Below are 16,621 nucleotides of genomic sequence, written 5' to 3' on the forward strand. Positions count from 1 at the left end.
CCCTCCCCCTCCCCCTTCCTCTCTCCCAGTTGGTGCAGGAACAGATTTGCCCTATCACTGGCAGTAAAGAGGCTTTGTTTCCAGCTAATGGGATCACATCTCATACTGGAGGGGGCATTATAACCACACTGATCTCTGAGATCATTATCTAAGGTAGAGGATTTATACAACACACATGCACATACATACACATACAGCACTATGAATATTAATGTTGTAATTGGTGTAGAGCTGCAACAATTACTCAATTAATCGATTAGTCGATTGACAGAAAAATAACTAATTGATTAAGTAATCCTTTAAGCAAAATTGCCAAAAAAATCCAATCCCTCAAATGTATTGATTATTGATATGTTGTTTTTCTGCTTTTTTATATCATTGTAAAAAAATGTTATGTTTTGAACTGTTGGTTGAACAAAATGAGACATTTGAAGACGTCACTGTGGACTCTTAGAAACTGAGATGGAGAATTCTTTATTGTTTTCTGTCATTTTATAAACCAAATGATTAATTGATTGAGAAAATAATTGGCAGATTAATCAAAGGTGAAAATAATCGCTAGTTGCAGCCGTAAATTTGTGTTTCGCTTCCCAAAAGCCATACTGGGTGTCAATGATTAAGGTTGACCTTTTTAGTAAGTTTCACCATGTAGAGGATTTTTTTTACTGTGGTTTGTGACTCACACACTGTAACAGTCGTACTCCAATCCCAGAGCGTGTGTATGTAAAACACTGTGACGTATTTTTATCCCCCTAACCTGGTGACACCATTAATATTCTAGAAACAAATTGGGTTGATTGACGTTCAGTTTGCCTGCTTTTTAAAGCACTTGGCTTTCCATGAAATGTCTATAAAAATGCACACAAGCACTTCTGTAAAGCTAATCTTCAGAGGAGGGTAAAGGATGGAAAGTATTACAGCAAACCATTCCCCAGCTCTCATAAAGCAGTGTCTCCCATCCTCCACCCTTTCCATCCCCCGATTAAAAAAAGAAAAAAAAAAATTATAAAATGTATTTATTGCCAACATCATGGCAAAAGTTGACCTCTGACCTGTAACTGAAGCCAACACAATGAGGTGTGGTTGTGGTAAAGAGCAATCCTTTTGAGCCTAATAATGAGATCTTTCCCATTTGGCCATTGACCCTGCTGTTTTTCTCATTAGCTGGTAGGGTATGATGTCATCACAATGTGGGGGTGGAATGCGCTGTCAAGTCAGATATATAAAGTTTTGGCAGAGCAGCAATGCATGTATAAGTCAGTGCAGCATGCAGTACATGACTGAATGCTCAGTTAACTCGGGCAAATAAAGCTAGTGGAAGAAAAAAGCTGGGTGCATTCAACAGAATGAGTTCAAATGTTCACCACTGCTCATAGAAATTAGATGCTGACCTCCTGGCACTGACACTGTGCTCATCTAGTGTAGATTTTAGATGAATAATAAGCTGAACAGGCCAACAATTACACTACTCCCAATAAAAAAAAAAAAAGGAAAAAACACATTATGAGTCTGTTTTGCATTCCACTGCTGCACTGCTAAAGTCCTGCATTTTTTAGGACGACGGGAGATTCATAACAGCACCCTGCTTCTCCAGCTCGAGTCAGATTTTGGCAAATGTTGAGAGGAGCTTGTCGGCTTCAATATCCATCCGGCGTGCTGCTGAGCAGCCCATGTTTTGTTGTCACTCTGCGGAGGAACCGGGGCTCTCTCTAACCTAATAAGGTCTTGCCTGGGGTGACAGCACTGAGGACAAATGACTTGACTAGGACATTAATGTAGGTGGATCACCCCTCTGTACTTTCATCTCAGGCCCGGCACTGAAATAGAATGAAAACGTCAGCAAGAAAAATGTACTCTTGCTGCGAGTTCAGAATATTTATTTAGTTTTTGGGCTCCTGTTTTTCTGTGATAAATCGCCAGCAGAGGTCTGTTGACTGAATTATGTTGGAGAGACCAATAGACAGAGGAGTGTATGTTTTGGTGCTCTGCTCTGAGGCAGATCTGATGGGCTTTAAGTGTAGTAATCTTCACACATCAGCTGCACTTAAGTGATTTGTTGCTCTTATAGTATTTCTGATTTTGATGATGCATATTGATATATTAATTAATTAATATTAATTCCTATTTAGCAACTGGGCAGCATTTGTTTGTGTAATCACTGCTGAATACATCGATATATATCAGCACACTGCGTCAGTATACAGCCTATATATGTTGCTTGGTGTGCTGAAAAATAATGATAAATATTTGAAATTAATAGCAGGGCATAATTACAGCTGAAATGTTAAGGCGGTTAGCTAGTCAGCAGAAAGTACAATAAGCTGCGATTATTTTTCAAACAAAAATGCTAAAACATTTGCTGTTTCTCATCAAACGTGAGGATTTGCGTCCTTGTCTTCATGATTACATTATGCGCTGAGAAAACTTGGACCAAAAAAGCAATAAAGAATGTAATCTGTATATTACCAGATAATAATCAAAACAATCTTTAATTTCAGCCCTAGATATGCACTAAATATAATGTAGAAATCTGATCATTATTATATTGTTTTTCCAGTAGACTCGTTTGTTTTCAGTGTCCTGTACTCAGAAAGTTTATGGTTCAATTGTATAATTTAATAAATCTCTGGTAAAATGTCAAAAATGAATAGCAGCCAAATTTATTTTACCAAATACGGGCATCAACACTGGTCCCGAAAGTCCAGTGTTAAGCTCTAGTTTCCCTAGTGGAATGATGTTGCAATGATATAATGATGTGGGGTAATCATGACGGGCAATTATGCTGTGCGGTAAATAATTACTAGCAAATACTAATTCTCTCTAATCAGATCTGAAATAAATAGGGGGATAAAAATGACAGTTTTATCTTATGCAGATCAGAGTAGTGGACATCAGTTTGCATGTGATTTGCCAGCCGATACTGCTGCATGATTATATTACACCATAACAGACAAGCCAGCTTCCAAAATCCACTTTGACACCAGCCAACATCCCCCTGAAAACGCACGTGTAGGTTTACTGTGGAAAGTTGAAGGGATGTGAGGTATATTGAGGGAAAATAAACTTCAGATCGTCCTGCCGCATGTTTTGAGGCTTAGCACATAAGTGCTCTGTGGATGAAATGGATTCACATCCTCTTGAGCGTAAGGAGTGCCCTGCTTTGCCGTTTAGGTAGGATGAGCAGTGAAATGTAGTTCCTATTCTCCCCCTCCTCAGAAGAGCAGCAGTCCCAAGGCATGATAGGAATAGACGCAAGTCTTGTGACCAAATTAGACATCACACACACACACACACACACACACACACACCCACACCCAACACTACCTGTAGTTTTGGAAGAGGAGTAGCATGGTTCATGTGTATATGGGATCACTGTGTGAAAAGATGGTGTGAAGGAGAAACTCAGTTGACTGAGCTACTCATCCTTTCCTTCTCTTCAGATTTTATTACTGCAGGGCCCCCCCACCCCCCACCCCTCACCCCCATCCACACCCTCCGAGCTGGTGTGTCCTCCCCTTCCTCCTCTCCTTGCCATCTGTTGACTTCAAATCATTTTGTTACTTTCTTCTGATTGCTCACACGGGTTTTCCTCAGCAGATTCTTCTCCTGTTCTTAGTCCCCCTCCCCCAACTGCCTCATTTGTCACAGACCAAAAAAAACTAAAAAGAAGAAAAGGTTGAAACATGTTTAACTATAAATATATATGCAATAAAATCTCTTTTGTTTTTCATGTACTGTGCAAGTGACTGTGGTGCAGAGAGAGAGACTCATGCACACTCATCTTGAGCAGCCTCTGTGCAGCTCTCCCTCTCTCATTCCTCCCAGTTCCTTAAGGAAATTAAGCACATGACTCCGCTCATGTATGAGTCATTGTCTTTGCTCCGTCCATCTCATTTTGTGTTTTTTTTTTATTGCTGTCCATTTCCCGTTGTATTTCCAGCTCTGGTTCCTCCCTCAATCTCTCACTCATATAAATTCCAGATGTTCCTAGATGTGTGTGTCTATTTTAACAACACCCCCCCACCCCATCACTTTGACACAGTGTACCGCCCCGATAAATCTCTATTTGTTGCTTCTTGTTTTGATTCCCTGTCTGCTCCATACCTTCAGTGCGTTGCGTCTAGAGTTTGGCCTCACTGTAAAATAAGGTTTATACTTTATTCATGTTATTCAAGCCTCTAAGAGGTGATTCATTATTTAGAGCTTCTACCTCCCAAAGCCAGTTCACTAAGTACATTTTTGGCTCTGAGATAGACTCACAAAAAAATGCATTTTTCAATCACGAAGACACTTCCTTACCCCCCCCCCCCTTCCTACCAGGCCTCTTGTATTTGGAAACATTGTGCTTAGTTTTAGTGAAATGCCCCCATGGGGTCCAGAGTTAGATGGCGACAGTATTAATCAGGCGAATTCAAGCTGTGAAGCGCACAGAGCAAAGTGTTCCCCCTAGGGACAGAGCAGGCAAGGGACATTGGTTCCAGATGAAAGGAAGATCAGGGGGGAAGGACAGAGAGAGGAGGGAGGAGCTGAGTTGTTTTCTAATCTAGTGATATGAAGCCAGAGACAGGCAAATCTGTTTTCCCCTTCAAAGTGTGCTGTAATTGCTGTGAAAAGCTCCTTTTTAATGGAATACATTAGCATAAAAGCCGGAACACAGCATAATGAGTACAAATAGTGAGTTACAAACTATTTTAGGGACTAGGGGACATGATTTCTGTTTAATATTTGGCTCCCAACAAAATGAGTTATTTTTTTTCCTGCGTCTTGTTTAACTGTAATTACCCACCAGATGTTTGGTGTATCCATCTCTGCTTTACACAGCCAGAACATTGAGAGGAATGCGTCGGGAGATTGCATCAGGGCTCATGATAACATTTCACACCAATGGGCTTCATGCTCGCTGACACTCCTGACCTATTTATGATTTAAGAGTGGCGGTGACACTCGTTCTTTCTAACCGTCTTTCATCTCATGCTCGCATGATCTCTCTCGCCCCCGTTATCGCGTCTTTACAAGCGGACAAAAGATCCACTGGGTGGAAAACTCCGGAGGAGGAGCAGGAGTGTGTCGGTGGTGAAGTTAATTTGATTGGGAGTCGGTAACACCACAGAAGTGTAAAGCCACTTAAAAGGAATAAAGACTGAGTGAATAAAGGGAACCCGCAATCCTTAGTAATGAAAATAACATTTTGTAACTTTTTTTTTTTTTTTAAGTGAACAAGATACTAACCATATATCCAAAAACTGCTCTTCTCTCTTTCAGAATAATGACCCTTTGACCCTTGGTTACCACGGCTACCCGTCTCACAGTCAGGTAAGGACAGTATTACATCTCAATACGCATGTAAAAATCCATGTTTTATAACATCCCCCCAGACAATCCTCTAAAGTTTCTTTCCTATATAGATACAGTGTTTATATAGCATTAATATGGCTCAGTGAAACTCTGTAAACCACAAGGTGGGAGTGTAGATTATAATTTGTCAGTCGTGTAGAAGAAGACATGCCTCCACACCCTTCACTCTTCCAGTCAAACCCTCCCACTACTTTTCTTTCTCTGCTCAACAATCAGCAATGTTATTAATCATCTCCCAGCTTGTAAATCTAACTGATTTTTTTCTTTTAGCGCCTATAAACCTGCTAATATTCTTGCTTTTCTGACTGCAAACAAACACAAACAAGAACCAACTGTATTACATGTTGCTCATGTTATTGTGTTTGTGTGTGTCTCAGGCTACAATCTGTTTAGTCTTGTTTGTATTAGCCTGCTGATTGTGTTATTAGACTGTTCAGTTTATGTGGTTAATCCTTAGATCATCCTCCGTTCATCCACTCATCCTCTCATGCTCTGCCCATAATCCCCTCATCCCTCCCTCCCTATGACGCCCAGCAACCTCTGGCTTCTTATCTGCACTTTATCGGTCATAAGCCTTCTCTTGTACGCTCTTATTTGCTTCAGTATGAGAGTTTTTTTTTTTTTTTCCTGGCTGGCTGTTGTGCTGCTTAGAGGATATTACGGAAGCCTGGAAGCCAATTAGCCAGTTTTCATTTCGCTGTAAGTTGATACAGCTTTGAACCGTTTCCTTCCCGAATGAAAATGTTCAAAGAATAATCACAAAGCGTTACCTTGTGTGAACAGCTCTCGTGTTGGGATGGAAAGAAGTCAGTCAAGGACTACTTCAGGGACACAGAAGTGTGAACTGGCTTCTGACCAGGAATAAAAGGCAGAGAGGAAGAAAACAATGCTGGGCAGCGGAGACTCCCACAACACTGAGGTGCTAAACTGTCAACAACAGTGTGAGAATGATGTGATCAAAGACTCCTGAAAGGAAAAGCCTGGAGAGCAGCAGAAGACTGATGTGTGAGGAGAGAGCTGAGCTGTTTGCAGTCATCCAATATCAAACCTTGCTGGCTTTATCTGTCTGTTGAAGTAATGTTTTTTTTTTTGTTTTTTTTTTGGGGGGGGGGGGTCTATATATAAGTAAATCATCTGGTGATGGCTTTATTCTAACATGACACTGTATATGGAAAAGCCACAAGGCAGTGGTGGCACTGCTGAGAAACTGCAGCGAGTTGTGTGATAGATGTTAAAACTTTGTTTTACCATTGACATCCTAATAAATGCTTTTTATCTATTTTTGCATTTAATAGTTGGAATATAGAAATCTGCAGCATATTTTCTAATGTCCAGCAGCACCTGAACATAATTAAAAATGATGATGGGCTGCAACTGTTATTTAGTTAACTGAAAAGCTTTTATTTAAAAAAAATATTTTTCCTTGAACACCACAAGGAAAAATACACGAAGACACATTTTAATAGACTGATACGACGCAAAAACTCTCATTTACAGTGGGATATTTTGTGGTTTATCAAACTGATTTTAGTTTTTTCAGTGCATCAGAAATGATAATTAATCCTTGCGGTTGTCATTATATCAAAGCATAAGCATACGTTATTTACATTCTGTGATCTGCTCTTGTCATAGATTTTATTGCATGCTCGACATCTATCAGATGTCGTACCATTTTGGAAGATGTTGTTGACTGTCGTTTTTAGTCTTTATCTTTTTTTCTTCTTTTTTTTTATATAATGTGACATGATAAATCTTCTCGACTCACAGTTGTTTGGCTTTGCTGTCAAGAGATACACAACTCGTTCTTCTTGTGTCGGGTAGCTTCTCAAGGCATGTTTCCCCGCCCCCAGTGGCCATTACACATGCTATTTCATGTGTCTGAGAAAAATATCTGGCTCTTGAGCTGTTAAGTGCTATGCTATATTCCCCAACTAGGTTTGGTGTAGTGCACAGTGGGCTTAGCGGTGCTTTATTTTGCCGACTGCGGCTGGACATGAGGTTGAAAAAAGTGGTGAAACTGAATCAAAACAGTAAAGTTGGAGGCGCAAAGGGAAACTATAGAGATTACCTGTGGGTTTGTCACTATGTCACTAATGACCCCTTTTACAGTACATGTGGTTAATTCAACCATTGTTAATAGTTGTTAAATGTTGTGATTAGCGCAGCTTTAAGTGTTATAACTTTAATTTGGCAGTATTCAGACTTGAGCTGTGTTGGAAGTGTTATGAAAATTTTACTAGGTCCAACCTAGTTTGATTGCAGTCGTGACTTACAGAAAAGTGACTTGGATGCCCATTCAAACATGAGACAAAAATGTAAAATTGCCAGCACATTTACGTAACAAGGTGCATGTCTGAAAGGGGCTACAGAGAAAGAAGCAAAGTCTTCACTTCCTCTCCCAGTGGTGCCAGCAGCCCCAGTTAACTCACCTACATGGAGAAAGAGAACAGAAGAAGAGAGAGAGAGAGAGGAGGGAGAGAGAGAGAGGAGGGAGGGACTGCGACATGAGAGAGAAGCAGAGGGGAGGGGAAAGTTTGCAGGTGTGACAGAGGCAGAGCGGTAGGAGGGGGGGGGTTGTTGGGCTATCTGGGTGAGAGGAGGAGGAGGAGGACTGGAGAAGAGACAGAAGAGATGAGCAGGCAAGGGCACAGCAGCAAAACAGAAGGCTGGGGGTAGAGGGAAAGCAAGGAGCGAGTGGGAGAGGGAAAGAAAAGAGTGAGTGGGAGACAGAAGAGACAGAAAGACGGAGAGACTGAGAGAGAGAGAGAGAGCGAGAGGGGGGAAGAAAAGAAAGCAAGCGAGGGAGAGTGACAGGGACAGAGGCCAGCAGAGGAGGAGGAGGAGGAGGAAGAGGGGGGCTGGGGGGGGGTGGTTGGCAGGGCAGACAGAGCGAGCGGGGGCAGAGAGAGGGAGATTTTGAATCTGTGAGACAGACAAGACTGAGCTGGTGAGGTGACACAGACTCGGAGAGGGAGAGAAAGCGAGGCAGCGTGAGAAGAGGAAAGGAGAGAGAGAGAGGAGAGAGGAGCGACGACAGTTTGAGTTGTTGCACAGAATACGATGATGGGACTGTACTATCCTTCCGTGTTGTCGGTGAGTGTTTATCTTGATATCTTTTCATATCCTCCGCTTGTGTAAGCGTCCGCTGTATTTCTTCGACCAAAGCTCGAGCTCCACTGTACATGAAACGGCATCAGAGCGGGCAGCACTGTCATTGAGCATGAAATGTTAATTAACCACTAACAGATGAGGACTCTACTTGACCCCTTTACTAGAGTGGTCCAGTCAGGGCATTTCAGACTCCTGTTAAGACTTGGCCGCCAGTTGCTACGAGGTATATAAACACTTGAAACTAGTGTGGTAGGCGTAGATGACAGCAAGATACAGGCATATCGCTTGTATCGCTGCAATCATGATTCGCTGTGGTGAAACGCACAAGCGGCGATGTATTATTGTACGCCGTTGTTGTGGCATCTGTTCTCCTGCCCAGAGCTAGAAGCGCACGCAATCTGAACATCAAGAGCTGTTACTGCCAGAAACTGTGCTCTGCCATGTATTATGTATGCTCTGAAGAATCTAAGTGAACATATAGTGCAGCATGTTAGTCTGTGCAGCTGGATGAAGCGGCGTAGTCTGTTGCCTCTGCGATAAACTCTTTTTAGATATTTCTGAGGCAAACAGTGAAGGGAAAGTGAAATGGGGGGAGGAGAGGTAAGTAAAAGAAAAGTCTTTCTTCTTTATTGCCCCTGCAGCTGTCTCTGTATATCGCTCAAGCCTGTGAAGGAAAGGGACAGGTGTCCACAGAACAGTTGTTTCTGTCCTTTTCTTTCCCCTCCCTCTTCTTCTTCTTCTTCTTCTTCTTTTTGCTCTCTCTTTCTTTCTCCTCCTCCCTTCTCGCTTCTGCATCTCCTCTATTCAGCTAACAACACCTCCTCACTGTAATTTCTGTGTCACACATTTCACAAACACACAGAAGCTCAAGCACACAGTGGGCTGCAAAGTTGGTGCATGAAGTGTCTCGTTCATATCATTACATTTCATTTGGTGTGAGTCAGGATGAGTGTGCGTGTGTGTTTCTTCCTGTCTTTGCTTGCGCTCCTGTGTTTGTGTGTGTGTGTCTGTGTGTGTCTGTGTGTGTGCGCGCGCTTCTCTTTCAGCTGTACCTTGGATTCCTGCTCTCTTTACTGTTTGACCTCTTTTCTCCCTCCTCTTGCTCTCCCTGAGGCCCTGGCAGCTGTTATCTCAATGTTTTCCTTTAAGAGTGTATGGAAGAGAGGGGGATGGGTTGGGAGAGGGAGAGAATGGGAGCGGGAGAATAGAAAATTGATTTTTAAGGTGACGGGATACCCTCGGTCAGTTACCAGGGAAAGCCCATAGATGAGGAAGCTTGAATCATGCAGAGACGGACGCTTGCGCTGAAAGAGATGGAGAGCAACGCAGAGATGTGACAATACTGTAGGTCAGCTGCGGGGAGACGGTTTGCTCTGACGCAATTTCAGACTGTAAAGCTGACTTTGCATTTCTGTGCGTCTGTGTAAGTGTCCAGAGTTGCCTCATGCCTGGGGTAATTTATTAGCTCTTTCACAGTGTTACTTTCTGCTAATATTTTTGGCCTGCGCAGAGGGAGGGAGAGTTGGAGTAACAGATCTGGTGCAAAAGACTGAAATGTTTTCTCAGGCCCCACCTAAGCGTGTGCCCTAAGGCAAGGGAGAGACGCCTACCTGCTGCAAAACTTTACACACACACACACACACACACACACACACACACACACACACACACACTGCCACGCTTGCACAAATTGTAAAGGGATTGTGAGGATTCACCCATTCCCACACACACACACACACACACATACATACATACATACATACACTCCACCCACCCAACCTCCTCCTCCACCTCCCAAATCTTGTTATTGATTCTTTGCAGGGTTAACAATAATGGCCGTTAAATGATCCCAATGAGCCATGTTGCCGTGGCAACTCGAATGAGTCATTCATTTTGTACAGATTGTTAGATGGTTCGAGGCGTGAGGGAAACGTCGATGGGAGAGCCGCGTGAGGTAAACACCTTTTGCACTATGCTTCTAAAATAAAAAAAAAGAGGTTGTTATGAAATTGCTCAAACCTCGAGCTGCCATAACCGTTATGCCTCTTTAGCAGCTATTTGCATTTCTAATGGCTCTAAAAGCACTCGCTGTGAAGCATCTGCGTGGCTTTCAACAGAACCTGCCTTTGAAATAGATAGGGATTGCCCCCGCTGACTCTTGGTGGTGCAGTTGACAGTGACAACACCGTCCTACGGCTGGCTTGTGCATATATTTAAAATACACTGGACACTCGGGTGAGTGTTGTATTATTACAAAGCATTACCTGAGTGCTAAACAAGACTAACTCGTTTCATGGTCATAGCTAATGTATTGGAAGAGGCGTGTCCACGTTGGGTAAATACGTGCCAGTCAGCGAGTTTGTGTGCTCACCTGCACATGTGTTTGTCTGGGGTTGCCTGTGGGTTTTAATGAGGAATAAATGTTAACAAATAATGTCATCATCTTTTTGTTGTTTGTGTTTATTTTTCGCAAAATGCTGCAGTGGGGCTGAACAAACCATTGACACAGCCAGTGAGGAGATGACAGGGGAAGCCGGTGCTCGCGTGTTAGTGCGTGTGTGTGTGTGTGTGTGTGTGTGTGTGTGTGTGTGTACGTACACGACAGGCCTGTGCATGTGTGTATTCCTGCACACATGTATGTCGAAGGGGAGTCTCCCACAAATGGCTTGTAAGGAAGGGGAATCATACGTGACACCCTACAAGGAAAAGGACGGGGGTGTATTGGGAGGGGTTTGTTTGACAAGCAGACATGTTACCCTATAAGGAGATGGAGAAGAGTGTGGGAGGAGGAGCCCGGGCGCCACTGATATCCTGTTGCTATGAGGCAAATCGTCTTGATTGACATGCGTGGGGGCGGGACATATGCAAGGGTCCCGTCTGGATTTTTTGAAGCGTAAAGAAGTGAAGCACACAGCAGAGAGAGTGGGAGGAAAAGGAGAACAGTAGCAAGAGGAGCGGAGAGGAAGAGCAAGAGGGGGAGGAGGACGAGTGATGGAGGAGAAGGAGGGGTTGACGTGGGTTGGAATAATTTAACAAGAGGGTGTCTCCTGGCTCATCGGTATGCCGCAGACACGTCGTAAACGTTTCTCCAGCTGTTTTGCAGCTTGGGCGACAACAACACAGAGCCAAAAGCCAAGATCGGAGCTGAGCACAACTTCCCCAGTTTAAACGATTATTGAGCCAAAATGTGAGCTGCTGCTAACAGATTGAATCACATATTCCGTCGTCAAGTTTGTTGAATTAGGCTATAGACTAATGGCTCGAGGCCCAAGAAAGTAAGATCCTGAAATGTCATTATTCATGTGAAATGACCCAGTGCTGCCCTAGTTAGCTCTTAGCCATCCTCTCCTCTCCTCTCCTCCTGTAGCGTACCGAGACTGCTGCAGACGAGCACATTTTATAACATGCCTCCTCAGACACACTTGCTGCTGCTAACTGACCCGAAAGTAAGCCAGCTACAGCTACAGCTACCGCTCTGAGTCACTGGCTTTGCCTGGCCAACGCATACACTTACACAACCCTTAACGCCTTAACGCCAGGGGAGTGAATGCGCAAAAACACGCGTGCGCTGACATGCACACGACATGTACACAAACAAAACGTACACAAACCTGAGTGCTGACACAAATGCGCAGCATACAGTTTGCTTCTCTACAGGGCAGCACTTCTCCTCAAATTGTCCATGAATGCCCTCCCTCTCTGTCTTTGTGTTCCTCCTTTTTATCCGGCTATCTATGTGCATTTATTCAGTAGATGCTTTTATCCTGATGTGAATCACAAAGGCCACTGGCAGTCAGCAAAAGGCCCATAACTTGATGGTTTGAGAGAGCACAGAAAAAGCAGCAGGCAGGCAAACTCTATTTTTTGTGTAGATTCTGAGCTGTTGACATAGTGTATCAGGTAGAGAGAGGGTTGTTGAGATGTGGCCAAAATGGATCTCCTCTGAAAAGGCCAATCGTCGAACACAAATACAAGGTTGTTTTTGGCTTGTCTTCCCGCTTCTATTTTGGTCTGGCAAAAGGAGCAGCAACAGCCGGCGTTGTCCATTCTCCTGCGAGGCTGTAGTCTGTTTCTGTGTATGAGCAACAACAATGAGGGGGATGTTATGATTGACAGAAATATGATTTGATCTGTGGTATAGACTGAGAAAATGATATATATCGTGTTGCAGACAAAACATTAAAAAAAGAAAAACACTCCAGTTCCCAAGTGTGCAGCATTAAAATCCAAGTCACTATCATTCTGTCTGAGTTGCATCACAACTTGTCAAGTCCAAGGCTGACTCATCTGTAGTCGAGTGAGTTGTGTCATGAGTCATGAATGTTGGGACTCAAGTACGACAACAGTGGAGCCATGTTGAACATCTTAATGCAGAGTAGGAGGGTAGTTTTCCCAACAAATTTGATAAAAGGTAGAATTTCAGTGCACTTACTCTGCCTTATCGTCAACAATGTTCTCTGTACCAACCACTGTGGCAGGGGGATCCCTGAATACAGTTTCCCAGGATTTCCTCAACTGCTTTCCTTCCTTCATTTTTGCTTGTTGTTCCAGTGCCAGGCTTATTGTCCCTTCGAAGGCAATTAACTTCACAGCAAGTAGTACACATAATACTCATGATAGCTTCAGATTTATATGATAACATGTCTCCCCTTCTCTATTACCCCTTTTCCACCAAGGCAGTTCCAGGGCTGGTTCGGTTCTTTCGCATTTCCACAGAAAAATGGTTCGAAAGCAGCAGCAACACTTTTCTGATCTAGACCCGAGAACTGCTTGCGTTAGGGGCAGGGACGGGATTATGAGGACCAAGAAAACCAACTAAAATTTTGCAACGGAGCTATAGTGTAGCATCCAGACTGCCTAATCCGAAGAAGAAGAAAAACCTGAGCTTCAGTATGGATGCCAAATCAAAGCAAAACATTTAAAGAGACAGTGTAGTCTGCCATTGTTGTTGTTGTGCTTGGTTCTAGCACTGCCTGTACGAGAGTGACGTAATGACGTGGCTCTGTGATGGTTCTTCCCGTGGTTAAGCGAACCAGCTTCTCAGGTTGAACCAATTTTGAAGTGCCACTAGCATCAGATTCACATCGTATGAACTACTTCTTTTCGAGAGTAACCCAACCATGGCACAGCAGTGCTTTGAGATTAAAGCTAATGACAGCATGGAGGCAACATAAATGTGTGTACTAACTTTCAAGGTGATCGATCTAAATAATATTCTAAGAAATATGGCCATTCATAGAGCCGCACTACTAGCCAGGCTTAAACCTTTTATTTCTGTAAGTACTGTGTTTTGATGCTGTTTGATCCTGTACCCACACATATACAGAAAGGTTTTGCTCATTGCTGTAAAATGTTGCCGGTGTGTCTTCTTCTTCTACTTCTCCCATTTCACCATTTGACCAAAGCTGGGTGATCAACTTTCCCTTTCTAGTAAGACCCAGGAGCGGGTCTAGTTTCTCTATTTCTATTTGTCATCCAGTTGAGCTCCTACCTGGTGACCTAGAACGACTTGCTCCACCCCCTATCATTTTCACCTCTGCAAACATAGTTAATCTGGGATGATGTGATGATACTAAAGCGACGTCATCCAGTGTATCACTTAGCATGTTAAGTATTTTGTCTCCTGCAGTGAAAAGCCTGATCTAGACTGACGGATTTCTCAGCTTCCGCTCTTTTTTTCTGTCTGTCTGAATTGTGAAAATATAATGAATTCAGGATGTCTCATCAGAGGATTGCAGCACATGCTCACATTATTACCATCAGTGATGTAACAGACTGGATCTGGAAGAGACACATTCACATATTAACATTTTTCTGGTCTATTTTTGAGCTTTTGTTAATTAACTAGAGCATAAAATTATATTTACTATTTACAGAAAGAAAATTAAAGGGAGGGAGAAGTAATGTATCGAAAGACATGCAGCTGAGAAAAACATTGAAATCATTATTTATCCAATACACTCTATACAGCTATTAGATTACAGTTGTTGGTGCTGAACACTCAGGAGTGACTGCGATTTTGCGGGTCTGGATGTATATTTACATACATATTGGTATTACATAAGCAAAACCCTCACATGTCATAATAATGGCTATGCAACAGTCTGTGCAAATAATGCGTAAACCAAGGTACAAGATGGATGTGCTGTGACATGAAACTAAGGCAGCACAGGAAGGCAAGGATGTGAGAGATGTTATCATTTAGCAAAATCTTAATTTGGATGCTTGTGGACGATATTGGAAGAGGTTCATACAGCTGCAGGGTTTAGATGAGCGGACACAGCTGCTATCTGAAAATTTGAATGAAGTTAAACTTGGACACTGTGGTCAGTAATCTGGCAGCTTTATTGTTTGAGTGCCAGGCACTGAAGATGGAGAACACGGTTTCTGTACTGGCAGAGGTAGTGACTCTTCACCTGGCAGGAGAGCAGCGGCAGCAGCAGGAGCAGTATCAGGGATTTAGGTACGAGTGTGGCAGCACGGTTTGGTACCAGATTTACAGTGTTGAGATTAATGATAAATCATGTATTTACTGTCTGTTATCGGGGAGAGGACGGAGAGAGATAACGGGATTGCTGGTTGTGATTACCCTGCTGAAATCACGACAGGCAGACCAGGACTGCGAGCCATAAAAGGTTGAGTTCAAAGCATTAAACACCTCGTTCTGTTTCCTTTGCTCATGCATCAGCAAGAAAAGGAGTAATAGCCACCAGTTGAAGTAGTTTCTGATGGCACAGGGAAGAATGATGCTTGAAGATGTTGCTGATGTGCCACAGACTTGCCCTGTGGTAGAACTGCTGAGAGCCATTTATTTAAATATAATAAATCATAAAGTCACAACTTTTTTTCTTTAAATGAAATCAAACAAACAATATCTTAATAATAATAATAATAATAATAATAATAATAATATAATAACCCTTTTTCCTACAATTAAGTGGATGTCTGATATATAACGCAGTTATAAATAGTTTATTATTCAAATTGGAAACTTAATTTGTAGAACTGGATTTAGATAGTGGGTGAGGAAGCTAGGAGTGGTGAATAAATCAAGGTTTTATTTATGTTAAATACACATGACAGTTTTTTTTCCTTTGGTATGCTGATTCCTTCACTCCTACTATTAATTGTTTAGACTCATTAAATTTTAGATAAGAGTCTGCACTTTCTTAAGACTTTTCATATAATAACAAAACTATTTAGCATATGTGAAAAATAAATGTTTTGTTTTTAAAGGAAGTTTATTAGTAAATAATTTCTACCTGATACCTGATTTAAAGAAAACGTTTAAATCCAGGATAAATAGATGCACTTTCAAAGAAAATAAGTAATTAATTTGTTGTTCATGGCACATCTACTCGTCAACATGACAAGATATTAAATAGAAAAGATGAAAAAGTATGTCTGACCTCTCTACCTGTTCAAAGCTTATCGCTATAAGGATTTGTTCTTTTGAATCTTGTAGATATTCAATATAACACAGGAGGCTTGGTTGTGTTTACTTTTGTTTACCTGTGTTGGTTACAGAACAAAGTTTCTCCTCACTGTTTACTCGGTGCAGCTCGGCTGTAGCTGCTCTCATGTCACACTATCGATGTGATCCGTGTCGACTGCGTGCATCCCCTGGTTTGTCACTGAGTCGAGGGGCCCGGCTGCCATGTCACAGGTGTGACGCTGAGAAAGGTCAAAAGCTGGGAGACAGATGGCATGCACACGTAGACCCACACACACACACACACACACACACACACACACACACACACACACACACACACACACACACACAGACAGTCAGCGTAGCCAAGCAGATGTCTAGTAGGGCATGAAGTCTTTTAGAGGCGTTCATCATTTTGGTTGTGGGGGGAAAAAAAGTCACCAAATACTACTTTTACTACTGAATTAATTATTATTAAAGTATGCTTTTAATTGTACTACTGTTACCGATGATGATGATGATAATAATAATAATAATAGCAATAATAATAAAAGTGGAAATGATAATGATAATAATGATTAAAAGTAGAAGGAGAACGAGACGAACAAGAATATTAATAAGACAAGAAAAAAGAATAAGAGGCTAAACACTGGCTGCCAAACGTTAGTAGTGTATGATTTTAGTATTCTACCCTCTACCTCATTGATATTTGCAACATAA

General features: G+C 42.3%; 1 protein-coding gene across 5 annotated transcripts in view; it reads left to right on the top strand.

The window, feature by feature from the left end:
• Positions 1–16,621, top strand: part of rbfox2 (RNA binding fox-1 homolog 2) — a 31,563-nt gene that overhangs the window by 2,501 nt on the left and 12,441 nt on the right. For 4 of the 5 annotated variants that reach the window (XM_023419179.2, XM_023419180.2, XM_023419177.2 and 1 more), the window contains exon 2: positions 5,263–5,313. In XM_023419179.2, coding sequence (XP_023274947.1) covers positions 5,263–5,313 — 51 coding nt within the window. Of the gene's footprint in view, positions 1–5,262; positions 5,314–8,241; positions 8,449–16,621 lie in introns of those variants that run through there. The other variant, XM_023419182.2, reaches the window with a different exon arrangement.

Source organism: Seriola lalandi, unplaced genomic scaffold (genome assembly GCF_002814215.2).
Source record: "Seriola lalandi dorsalis isolate HSWRI2012SDOR001 ecotype SW California unplaced genomic scaffold, Sedor1 jcf7180002054591, whole genome shotgun sequence".
NCBI lineage: Eukaryota > Metazoa > Chordata > Actinopteri > Carangiformes > Carangidae > Seriola > Seriola lalandi.